Source organism: Betta splendens, chromosome 13, assembly GCF_900634795.4.
Source record: "Betta splendens chromosome 13, fBetSpl5.4, whole genome shotgun sequence".
Lineage (NCBI taxonomy): Eukaryota > Metazoa > Chordata > Actinopteri > Anabantiformes > Osphronemidae > Betta > Betta splendens.
Window position 1 is genome coordinate 11,318,330 of NC_040893.2, and position 10,894 is coordinate 11,329,223.

A 10,894-nucleotide genomic window follows, 5' to 3' on the forward strand; every position below is an offset into this window, starting at 1 on the left:
ACCTAAATTCAACAGTCTCTACAGGTGATTTTTAAAAGTGCGTTTGTATTTTCAGTATTTGAGAATTTTTGATTCTCGTTAAAGCAAATACAATTTTTGGTAAAAAGAACATCTTCACAGTTATACACATTGTTTTTATTTTTAAAAAGACTTAAGTCACATATTCATTGTGTGCTAAACACCATCACAGACAATAATGTATAGCAAACATGACCAAACAGCAACACATCCTAATCCATTCCTCTTCATCCTTCCACACTCCATCCGGCAAACAGCGAATCCTGCTGCTTTAGTTTTGTCCGTCATCCTCCCGTGACACCACAGCTACTAAACATGCAATCATAAATAGGACAGTCAGCGCGAGTTCCTCTGAGCCGGACGCTGCAGTGATCATTGCCTATTCACCATTGTCACCCATTCTGGGCGCATCCAGGCACTGTCAGAGTCAGAGTCGCCTGGTTGGGGGAGGTTATTTGCCGATTCTCTGAACCACCCAGTCCTGCTGGCAGAGGGGACAGCGGTTGTTCTGCTTCACCCAGAGGGACATGCAGCAGTTATGGAAGGAGTGGTTGCACTCGCCCCATACGACTGAAAGGAGAGAAAGTGCAATGAAAAGCAATGAAGAGCTTCTTGTTATAAAAATACAGAAGTAGATTTCATTTTTATTAGATCTATTTAATTTCTTCCAATCATTTTATAAAAAGAGGACAGTTCAGTTTTGATTTTTAACTGCATATAAATTTTGACAGTATTTTCTTTCACCTAATAGTGCTGATTATCTTAAAAAGGCAGACGGGTAATATCATAAACAAGAGAACCTGAAGTACTTAAGGGAAACAGAAGTACCTCAAGTACAGTCCTTGATTTAATGGACGTAACTTTGCAATAGAAGAACAAAATGACACTTATTGTTGACACAACTCCGGGCTAAAGTGATTCATGGAAATCTAACATGTTAAATGTCAAAAGGGAGATAATTAGCGGTTTTGCTGGAAGACTAGCTTAGACAGTGGCCAGATTATGCTGCAGAGAGAAATGTTAGCATTAGTTGTTAACCTTGCTAATGTTGTGTACTATAACGCTGACATAATCTTACCAACACAATCTTCTTGTTTATTTTCCGCCTGGCACCGGAGACAAGCGTCTGCAAATCCACAAAGCATTTTAAATGTCATTATGCTTGGAATGTCACGTATTCCTTGGGGTATTGGCAACGCTAACGCTAGCTGCTTTAGCTAGTACCTAAGCTAAGCTAGCAGCTAGCAGCCCTGTGAAACACAACTCACCCATCACTTGCACTCTACAAATGGCACACGTGTCACATTCAACGTCCCAGCTCCACATCGCCACGGCGTTCCACTTTTTTAAGGAAAACATCTTATCCGTGCCCGACTTAGAGCTGGAAGAAGTGTTGTGAGAGAGGACTAGCCCCGGCTCGTCGCCGTCATCCATCTCTGCAGGACAGTACATACGGCGACGTTAGCCAAGCTAACTAAGCCACACAAGATGGATGAATGCTAGCGCTGAAGCTAGCTGCATTGTAGAGCCTATTGTAAATTCACTCTGGGTTGGACGAGCAGGTGTCTTGACTCAATAACGACAGAAGATGGCGCTGCTTGGCAGGATTTGGGTAAAATACGCGCATTTAACTTTTTTTGAATTACTTCCTTTTAGTTCGACAGAAAACGTGTCAAAAATGGACATACGATAAAATGAAGAAAAAAAAGAAAGAAACATGTACATTCTAGCAGTAAATCTAGGCTTTGTGGGCTACACAGTATTGAATTGAGCATAAAAGTACACCTAATCACAGAAATGGAACAAATTGTTAAAGCCTTAATTAAAATAACGACGACTTATATACTATTACTACTATTATATGGTTACATAGACAAACACCTCCCGTCTGCATGTACATTAGGGGGAGGGCAATTTTCCAACCAGCCCTAAACGCAGCAGCAGATTCGACTGACGTCGGCACTGTGTAAAAGCTTGGGCTGCAGCCGGTCACAAGTTGAAGCTGGTACCGGAGAAGTGGACTGATCATGACTGCAAGGATCCAGGGAGCAGTGGGCAAACTGGTGCCAAAGAACCAGGCAACGGGTAATTTACTGGGCGATGGAGTGGTGACTTGACGGCTGCATTACATTTCACACTGATAACGCATAAAGTTTTAAGGCTAAGTATGTGATTGCCTGTACTGTAAGTGATGAATACTGTACTATAGTCATCTGCAGTCATCAATTAGTGTCTAATTAGAGTATAAGTGATTTCTGGTGTGTGGGATGTTATATTTTTTTGTATTATGAAGGACATTTAATTTGCGTGTATGACCCTACAAATATTTTTTTGTGTTTTCATATAAAGGAGCAATAGAATCTCACTGCTTTGTTTGCTCACATTTGTTTGAATTGAAGTTAGTGTTTTGCTGCTGATTGTGTCTTACTGCACGCGTGTCGTTCGTGTTGACACGTTGAGGGTTCTCCTCCCAGAGACGATGTCGAGGATCAGGCGGGCGGTGTGGCTGGTACTGGCCATGCTCGGCCTGTCTCTCCTGCTGGTGGTGCTGGGAGTCTACACCACAACCCGAACGAAGAGCCTGGATGTAACCGGCTACACCTCTGGAGTTATCGTAAGCTGTGTATTTGTCCCTCATCATTTGTTTAGTCAGATGATTCAAATCATGGCCGACTGAGCTCCTCTAAAATAGCTTGTTTGAGGCAGAGATGCACTGAGCGAGACGCTGCAGCTGATGATTGACAGGTTGTGATTTAATCAGTTTACACGGCATCCTGTCCAAGTTCTTTTAGATCATCAACCTGGATAAACATGCATTTGCAAGTGTTGAAACATTTTAGCTAAAACTGTATCCACCTAAATCTGTTTGGAGGAAACACAGTGCACCACTTAAAGTTTGCTACCTATGATAACGTACCATCTAATTTGGAAGAGAACCAAGCAATGGCAATGGAAATGAACATTATTTTGCATAAGGCTCACTGTGTATATTCTATTAAACCCTGCAGCTGACCCTTGGATCGTTCCTGGGACTTCTAGGACTGTGTTTGAAGGAGAACTGCAAGCAGCTGGTATGGTCTTCTTCCCTCCGTCTCACATGCAGAGCTCCTCTCTTAGTCATAAATCTCCCTCATGTTTTCCCCGGGTGCACCCGTCCTCCACATGCCAGACTGAATGTTGGCCATGAGAGAGCGGCAGCGCGTTAACACAGCGACCGGCAGCATCTCCTGGCCTCCCGCTGTCGCACCTGTATCATGGGCCTGCTGTGTGTCACGGTCTTATCTCAGCCGAGGGTTTCCAAACATCTGCGTTTTTAAGGTAGAGAAGAACAAAATAGTTTGTGTTGGCTCGCATAGAAGAGTTTTAATTTCGTGCATCCCCACTAAAATGCCTTCTGGCCGGAGGTTTACGTCAATCAGCAGATAAGAGTAAGGAGACAGTCAAGACTGAACAACATTAGATTACATAGAATAGAGACCTGTTTTTTAATTGTTTGACAAATGAAAACTTTCAGTGTAGTGCAACGGAAGTAAACTTGCTTGTATTTATTAACATTCGGCTGCATCAGGAATGAAAACAGGAAATCGGGTGATCACAAGGAACATGCATGTTATTACAGCAGCAATTGCCCGGCCGTGCTGTACCCAGGTCAGCCAGTGTAGCCTTTCAGTCACAAGAAAAAATAAACGGAGCTGAGATCCTTCATTTTTCAGACGACAGATGTTGGTGTATGTTGCATGCTGTTCCCGGGCGTGCGCTCATGTGCAGCTGTAATCCTTCTGACCTTGGTTGTGGTGGTGTCCAGTCTCCACAGACTCATCCAACAACTCATAGGTGTAACATCCAGGCCTAATGTATTTTGCATTCACTGTTTAATAGTAACCGCTGGTATCGACTGGACGTCTTTTAATGGGACTCACCTGGCTGTAGTGGATTTTACCTGGCACCGCTTTGATGCGTGGGTATGAAGTAAACGTATGATTCGGTGTAGTTATAGCGTGTGAAGAGGTTGTACCTATCAAAATGGAGACGTGACAGTAGGAGACGCTCTAAAGTGTCCGGGGCGACAGGAAACTCATGCTGCGTTTGTTTTACCAGCCACGTGTTGACAGGATGTAATAAATGGAAACTGTGACTGATGAAGAGCAGGAATGAATAGATAAACTTCAAAAGTGATGATGTGTGATGTCAAGTAGTAGAGCAACAGGATGGGATCATGTTTTTGAATGTGGTTCTGTTCAGACATCTATAGATTGAGTTATCAAGGGCTGACAGATGATCTGTGAGAAAACTAAACAGACACAGTCATAATGAGGATTGCTCCTGCATCAATATAATGACTCCATTCCCAGTCACACGCGGTTAAATCCTTCCTCTGGCTGCTGTCTTCTCTCTTCCTGCTGCAGCTGACGGCTGCCATCTTGTTCCTCAGCCTGGGGATCGTCGCCTCTTTCCTCTGCGTGATGATCGATGGTGTCTGTGTTGCTTTAAACATGGTGAGTTCCCAGCGCTTGCATGTGTGCGCTGTAACTCTAGACGGGACGCAATACGGTGCCGCACCAATGAACCGCCGGGCTGTTGGACTGCGGTGCTGGACGGCGGCTCGGCCTCGGTGTGCGCCAGCGTCTCTCCACAGTCAACCGCAAGCCTAGAAGTTCAGCTTGCGTCAGTGTTTTGAGCTTTACCAGTTGTGACAGCGTGATGGGAGGACCTCTGGACTCGCCGTTCGGCCAGAGGTTGAGCCGTGCTGCAGCGAAAGTAGTTTATTTGCTTAAAACTTCTCAGCTTCTCATAGAGCGAATGGCTGAGAAACTTGCGAGACGTGTTGCGACTGAGCCTGATGTTATTGTAACAGAGCTCCAGCTGCCTCCGTAGGTTCCTCTGCCTCCTCCTGGTTCTAGCTTTTATGATACAGTCAATAACGGCCACAGGGTGTGGGTTCATATCTCACTGATGCCGGATGGAACAACTACTAAGACGTTCATCCCTTTAGTCAGTTTGCTGCTTTTACCCTGGTTTATAAAGGTAGAATGTGCTTTTATAGGTTTTAATTGATTCAGGATTTAGTTCATCCAGGATTCCTCCCATGTACAAAGTCAAACTCCAATAACGACTCGATGTTTGTGGCCTCATTTCAGCACAAACCAGCTTTGACGCAGTAAAACCCGCGCTTCCTGTGCAGTTCTCGGCCAAATACCAGAATGTGTGTGCGGTTCTTTTATATGGTAATAGTTAGAAATCGAGTAAATTGAAATGAACCTAAAAAAAAAGATAACGTGTCAGTTTGCTGAAAATAAAGTTTTCCTCTGAAGTGAGCAGTAATTTACAAATTTGGAAAAGCCTGAACACTGAATATGGATGATTATTTACAATAGAATTTAAAATGGGAACTTAAACCAAAACCTTCTTAACTGGTCACAGACTCCAAACATACTTTTAGTCAGTATGTTCGCAGTCATCTGAAACATGTGGCATGATGAATGTCAGTGCAGTTGTTTTAAATGAAATTCCTTTCATTCCTAATGAGACTGATTGGTGCTCTGACATGAACCACAGGACGTGCGTCCGCTCAGAGCCGAGCGGTGCCAGCATTACAGCAGCGGCTCCAGCTACATCTACGAGAATCTCTACACCTCCGTAAGTAAAGCTGGACTGTGTTAATGAGAGAGACTGCAGCATGTTGTGGTGTCGGGCTCAGACGCTCCTTTTTGCGTTTCCAGGTGTCGTGTTGGAGTCTGACGGAGTCCTGTAACATCACGGTGCGAAGTGGGACGTGCTACTGCTGCGACCTGTACGACTGCGCCAAGTGAGACAACGCATCACTGGAACACGCACTAAACTCCCAGGCTTTGTTGACCCAGATTACACCATCTCGGCTGTGGCTTCTTCCTGCAGTGGAGACTACCTCAGCAACTACTATGAGTTTGTGGGCGTGCGGAGCTGTGGGGACGTCTTCACCCTGTATGTTTTAATCTGGGTCCTCACTGGCCTGAACCTGGCCGCCTTCTTCGCTGGGATCCTGACGACAGCGGTGCTCGGCAGCATGAAGGACCTGGTAGGACTTCTATACAGGGATGTGTGACCCGTGACCTTAAAGCTCAGTCAGAGCAAAGCTGTTCAGACCACACAGACTCCGTCCTGCTGCACCTTTTCATTACGCGACGCAAAACGTCTGCATTAAATAACATCGTGGTCAGCGCTTTAGGGAGGAAACATCCTGAGCTGTCTCCGTATCAGCCGTTAGTCTCGACTCTAATATAGTTCAGTGTTTAAATCACTGATCGGTTGATTGCTGTCCCACATTCCAAATCTGTAGATTTAATATGTAGGCTTTGAACGTTGCGAAGCGTAGGTGTGGTGAGCGTCCACGTCTTCCTGGATCTACACACGGAGCAGGTTCTGTCATAGAAATGTGTTCGCGTGATTTGCTGTCCACATGTTTTCTATTTTCTACCTGACTGGACTGCAGTAAATTAAGCAAGGAACTGGAAAGATGGCAGTTTGTAAAATTTATAGATGAGCACCTTCCAACAGGCCACCCAGACGAAGGCCCAGGAGTTAATTAAGTTCTCTGTTCACTGTGGCCCCTGATGTTTAACTCTTAACTCACATCAGCTGTTTGAACACCAGCTGATCAGCAGTGCCTGTTATTACCACATGTAGATGGTCCTGTTTTCTTAAAGAGCTACTCACTCTCAACAGTGTTTTTTGTCATTTTCATAGTGGTTATGGGGTTTAATTACATTAATAATATAATAAGACTTTAACAAATTTAGGATTATGGCCTACTAAATCATGAACATTTAATATTAAAAAGAAACACTCAGACACACAGATTTGAGGCCATGACCATAAGCTGTAGGCGTTTAGCGTGCGTGCGTGCGTGCGTGTGTGCGTGTGTGTGTGCGTGCGTGTGTGCGTGTGTGTGTGCGTGTGTGTGTGCGTGTGTGTGTGCGTGTGTGTGTGCGTGTGTGTGTGCGTGTGTGTGTGCGTGTGTGTGTGTGTGTGTGTGTGTGTGTGTTTGCTTGTGGCTTTGAACAGCAGAACCTTCTCTGTCAAACCATTCAGAACAGATTCGTCAGATTAGTGTAAACTGCATCCAGACATCAAATCACAAGGAGATGTGTGTGCACGTTTAACTGTCAACAGAGCATATGTAAACTTCATAAAAACTTCCTGACCGTTATGCAGATGTTCAATAATCAAGACAAAGTAGATCCTTATAATTATCTTAATCATCTGTTGTGTATCATGTGTATGGTTTTATTTATATTGGCAGAATGTATGTTTTTCTGACTCCGACTATGTTTATGTTAGAATAAAGAATGGTTACACAGCTTTTCAACAAATATTCATCTGTGTGTGTGTGTGTGTGTGTGTGTGTGTGTGTGTGTGTGTGTGTGTGTGTGTGTGTGTGTGTGTGTGTGTGTGTGTGTGTGTGTGTGTGTGTGTGTGTGTGTGTGTCCTCAGAGGGATAGCAGCCCTGCGACCGAGCCCTCCTACAGCACGTTACCTTCCCCTACGGCGCCTCTGTTGATGGATGCCAACACACACAACACAGTTCACCATCTCCACCCAGTCAGTGTGCAGACAACGCAAACATGAACACAACACACACACACACCCACTAGCACAGTAGCTAACACACCATATGTATGTATGTAGCCTCTTTTCTTTTTGGCTTGCGAGTCTGAGCATCATTAGTCCAAACCACATCGGTTTCTCATTTCACTGATCTAACTTTGATAATGCAGGTGTGTATTTTTAAGAGTGACACAACTGTCAGTAAGTCTCGCTGATAAGTCGTGCCTACATGTGTTAGCACTTAACTACCACAGGAGAATCATTGTTGATTAAAAAAGCCTGTCTCACAGCTCGCACGTCTCCGTCCGCACCCTCCTGATGAGGAGCCTCCAGGTCTAAGCCTCAGCCTCACAGCTTTCTCACTGCTGAATGGGGAGAGGTCTGTCCCACACTGAGAGCAGGCGTTTTATTTTAAGCATTAAATGTTTATGAGAGACATACTGTTGAATTAAAGTTGAATAACTAATAATCAGTTTATGAGTAATATGAGAGTAATTAAAAATCCAGGATCATGGTCCATGCGTCATATTTAATTGTGTTTGATTATTTTGTCTAGTTGTAGAACAAATCTAACCTCAGAATAATATTGGTCAACTTCCATTTCATCACAGTCCCTAGTTATGAGTAACATAACGCCATTTGTGGTTAGTTATAGGCACTGGCTCAGTTTGGTCTTGTTCAATCTCGTTTCACAGTCGAGCATCGCTACGGGACCGTCCACAGTAACACAATCCTCGATCCTGCTGCACCAGAGCTAACGGCTAATTGGTTACATGCTTCCTGTGGTGACAGACACTCTGTAATTACCTCTGTGTGTAGTCAGCATTAGGTTTTGAGGTGGAGGCTGTTCCTCATATAAACATCACCCACGTATGAGGGAGACGATGCAGAGCTGCTGTTATCAGCTCAGTTCACTGTTTACTGCTTCACCACCAAAGGTTTTCTGCTGCTGCTGCGGAATTTATGATAAGGTAGATCAAATTAATATTAATAGATAGCAGCGTACTAATTTTTGCTGTTACGTGAAGGTTAATGTGGCAGAGAGTAAACAGACACATGCTCTGGTTACATAAAAGCTTTTATATCCACCTCTCATTCCTGCTTGTATATCTAATATCATTTGTATTTTCATTTTCACTTATAGTAAAACATTTGTTGTCTCACAAGTTCTTAACCACATCTTGTATCAAAATTGAATTTTTAAAAATATTTCCTTCTTGTGATTTTTACCTGATGTATTGGAGCTGTATAAAAACATTATGCAGTATGTTCACAATCACAAGAATATTTTTGCTTAAACCTCAAAGAACTATCTATTAAATTTGGAAATGACAGAATGTTTTGAGAGTATATAATTGCTAAAAACTACTATTTTTCCCTACACCTACAGAAAAACATTCAGGGAACATTTAAATGCTATTGTTCTATAAATATTAAACAGTAATGTTCCCTAAACCTATAAAAAACACTGCAGGATAGGATCCTGTTGGGAATTTTAAAACTTTATGTACCATGAAACACATTTTTCTAAATAAGTGGTTTTCACTGACATGTTTATATGGTGTCACCACAGTGTTTGATTTAAACACATGTAATAAATGTTTATTTTGTCGTCCTGTAGAATTTATTTTAATGTCACAAATGTATCATCTTGAACTTTCCCTGTGGTTTCGGGTTAAACAGTTTCAGCTGTGACTCAGTCACCTATGAGATAAATTCACTGCACTGCCATAAAGTTGAAATGAGAGTATTTCAGATTGATCCTTTGTTTCACACAAGCATTTTCAAACATTATAACAGATTAATGACAGAGCAAAGCAACAAAATACAGAACGTATTCAAAGATATTGTGAATTTATGTAAAATCTGCAACTTAGTATCTAATTTCCATGGAAAACGTTAACGTGTGACATTTAATCTCATCTTTGGGAGTTTAGAGAGATGGTGTATCTAAATTTCTCTTCTTGTCCAGCTTCATTCCTCTGATCTCAACCGGCTTCTTGTCCAACTGCACATGCATAAATTAGGTCAGGAAACGAAGAAATCCTGTTGTGTTTAAACAAGAACAGTCATAGCAGAAAAAAAGGAATATCTATAGTTAGTGTTTGGTTCCACCTGCAGCATCGATACAGTTGTTCACTTAATACACACAGCAGCTGGTTTGAAATATGTATGTTTACTTTTATTAGATTCACTTTGCGTGTTGAGAGACACCGACGATGATTCTTCTCAGCTGCTAGGGTTTTTACTCCAACAGGTCATAGATTTCGCTCCTTTCTCCTTTTTTGCAACCCAAGTTTCCGCTAAACAACAAACGTGCCTCTAGTATTCACCAGGTTCCGTTTGAACGTCGGACTTGTGAGCAGGGCTTTTCCTTTCTGGTGGCGTGTGGTTGTGGGAGCTGTGGGACGCTGGGGCTGAAACCCCACACCAGGTAATCCTTGTGCCACGTTAGAAGCTCTGATGCTTCTCTTCCTCACTGCACCGCGTTATTGTTAGTGTGGCTTCGTTTTTAACCATGTGCAACCCATTCACGGATCAGAAATCCCCATCCCTCAGTACAACGTGTGTATTTTGCCTTGAATTGAACTTCATCGTGGCATGAAGACATGAATCTCCAGCTGTGGCACAAATATGACCTTTATGACATAAATGTTTTCTTTTGATGGAGTCTTTACAAACTGCACTGCTGTTGTAGAGACACCGAGGCAGCGTGTGGGTCTGACGGTTCCCACATGCAGCGATGCTGACAGTGGAGGACAGAGCTCAAAGAGGAGGATCCAGCATGAGACTGACCCAGGAGCAGAAACTACAAAGTGTCCCAGTCACATGTACTGAACAACAGACTGTCATAGAGCGAAACCTAGAGAAAACAGCCACAGCAGTAGAAATCTGGTCACGTAGCTCTAGTCGACAGGGTGAATACGTTAATAAAAATGCCACAGCGAGACTGAACACACGTCTCACGTTACAGCCTCCACTGATTGCGTGCGGGAGTGTTTTGCCTCCTGCAGCAGGAGGCAGTGTAGGGTCAGCGGCAGGACAGCACCCTGCAGCTGCTAGACATCCTGTCTGCTGCTCACTCACCCAGCAGCTGCGCTAATGTGCAGCAAATGCACTGGGCTTAAGATACAGTAGAACTGGGAAGGTTCTGAAGGTAAAGGCAGATGCACCCAAACAGCCTTGGTGTCACGGTCTAAATGCAGACGCTCAAACACAAAAGCAAATATGAACAGAAGCGCTGACGTGTTTATTGTAAAATGTTTCAAATGGACACAGAAAGGACCACATG

The 10,894-nt window shown here is 43.4% G+C and overlaps 2 protein-coding genes across 6 annotated transcripts; one reads left to right on the top strand and one right to left on the bottom strand.

The window, feature by feature from the left end:
• Window positions 1-113: 113 nt before the first annotated feature.
• rnf7 (ring finger protein 7) lies at window positions 114-1,470 on the bottom strand. 2 transcript variants are annotated; one of them, XR_003788015.3, is made up of 4 exons: window positions 1,287-1,470; window positions 1,097-1,144; window positions 406-588; window positions 114-327 (listed from the first exon to the last, which is right to left on the bottom strand). XR_003788015.3 is itself a non-coding variant. In XM_029171900.3 (3 exons), the coding sequence occupies exons 1-3, from the start codon at window positions 1,468-1,470 to the stop codon at window positions 470-472; spliced, it is 351 nt and encodes a 116-aa protein (XP_029027733.1). In that variant the 3' UTR covers window positions 114-469. The 2 variants fall into 2 exon arrangements, 1 of the variants encoding a protein (XP_029027733.1); XM_029171900.3 differs by having other exon boundaries at window positions 114-588.
• Window positions 1,471-1,488: 18 nt separating this feature from the next.
• On the top strand, window positions 1,489-9,229 carry LOC114868377 (transmembrane protein 255B). Of its 4 annotated transcripts, XM_029171896.3 has the most exons (9): window positions 1,489-1,630; window positions 1,922-2,103; window positions 2,493-2,632; window positions 3,027-3,089; window positions 4,425-4,514; window positions 5,575-5,655; window positions 5,739-5,824; window positions 5,914-6,073; window positions 7,489-9,229. In XM_029171896.3, exons 2-9 carry the CDS (start codon window positions 2,046-2,048, stop codon window positions 7,621-7,623), a joined length of 813 nt encoding a protein of 270 aa, XP_029027729.1. In that variant the 5' UTR covers window positions 1,489-1,630; window positions 1,922-2,045; the 3' UTR covers window positions 7,624-9,229. The 4 variants fall into 4 exon arrangements, with proteins under 4 accessions (XP_029027729.1, XP_055370287.1, XP_040929225.1 ...); XM_055514312.1 differs by lacking the exon at window positions 1,489-1,630 and having other exon boundaries at window positions 1,693-2,183; XM_029171899.3 differs by lacking the exons at window positions 1,489-1,630; window positions 1,922-2,103 and adding an exon at window positions 3,188-3,336 and having other exon boundaries at window positions 2,560-2,632.
• The last annotated feature ends 1,665 nt before the right edge of the window (window positions 9,230-10,894 follow it).

Coding starts and splice junctions, on each gene's coding strand:
- LOC114868377 (XM_029171896.3), top strand. CDS start 2,046: ATGACTGCAAGGATCCAGGGAGCAGTGGGCAAACTGGTGCCAAAGAAC. Junction 2,104..2,492: donor GCCAAAGAACCAGGCAACGG/GTAATTTACTGG, acceptor TTCTCCTCCCAG/AGACGATGTCGAGGATCAGG. Junction 3,090..4,424: donor AGGAGAACTGCAAGCAGCTG/GTATGGTCTTCT, acceptor TTCCTGCTGCAG/CTGACGGCTGCCATCTTGTT.
- rnf7 (XM_029171900.3), bottom strand. CDS start 1,470: ATGTACTGTCCTGCAGAGATGGATGACGGCGACGAGCCGGGGCTAGTC. Junction 1,145..1,286: donor TTGTAGAGTGCAAGTGATGG/GTGAGTTGTGTT, acceptor GTGGATTTGCAG/ACGCTTGTCTCCGGTGCCAG. Junction 589..1,096: donor TAAACAAGAAGATTGTGTTG/GTAAGATTATGT, acceptor CTCTCCTTTCAG/TCGTATGGGGCGAGTGCAAC.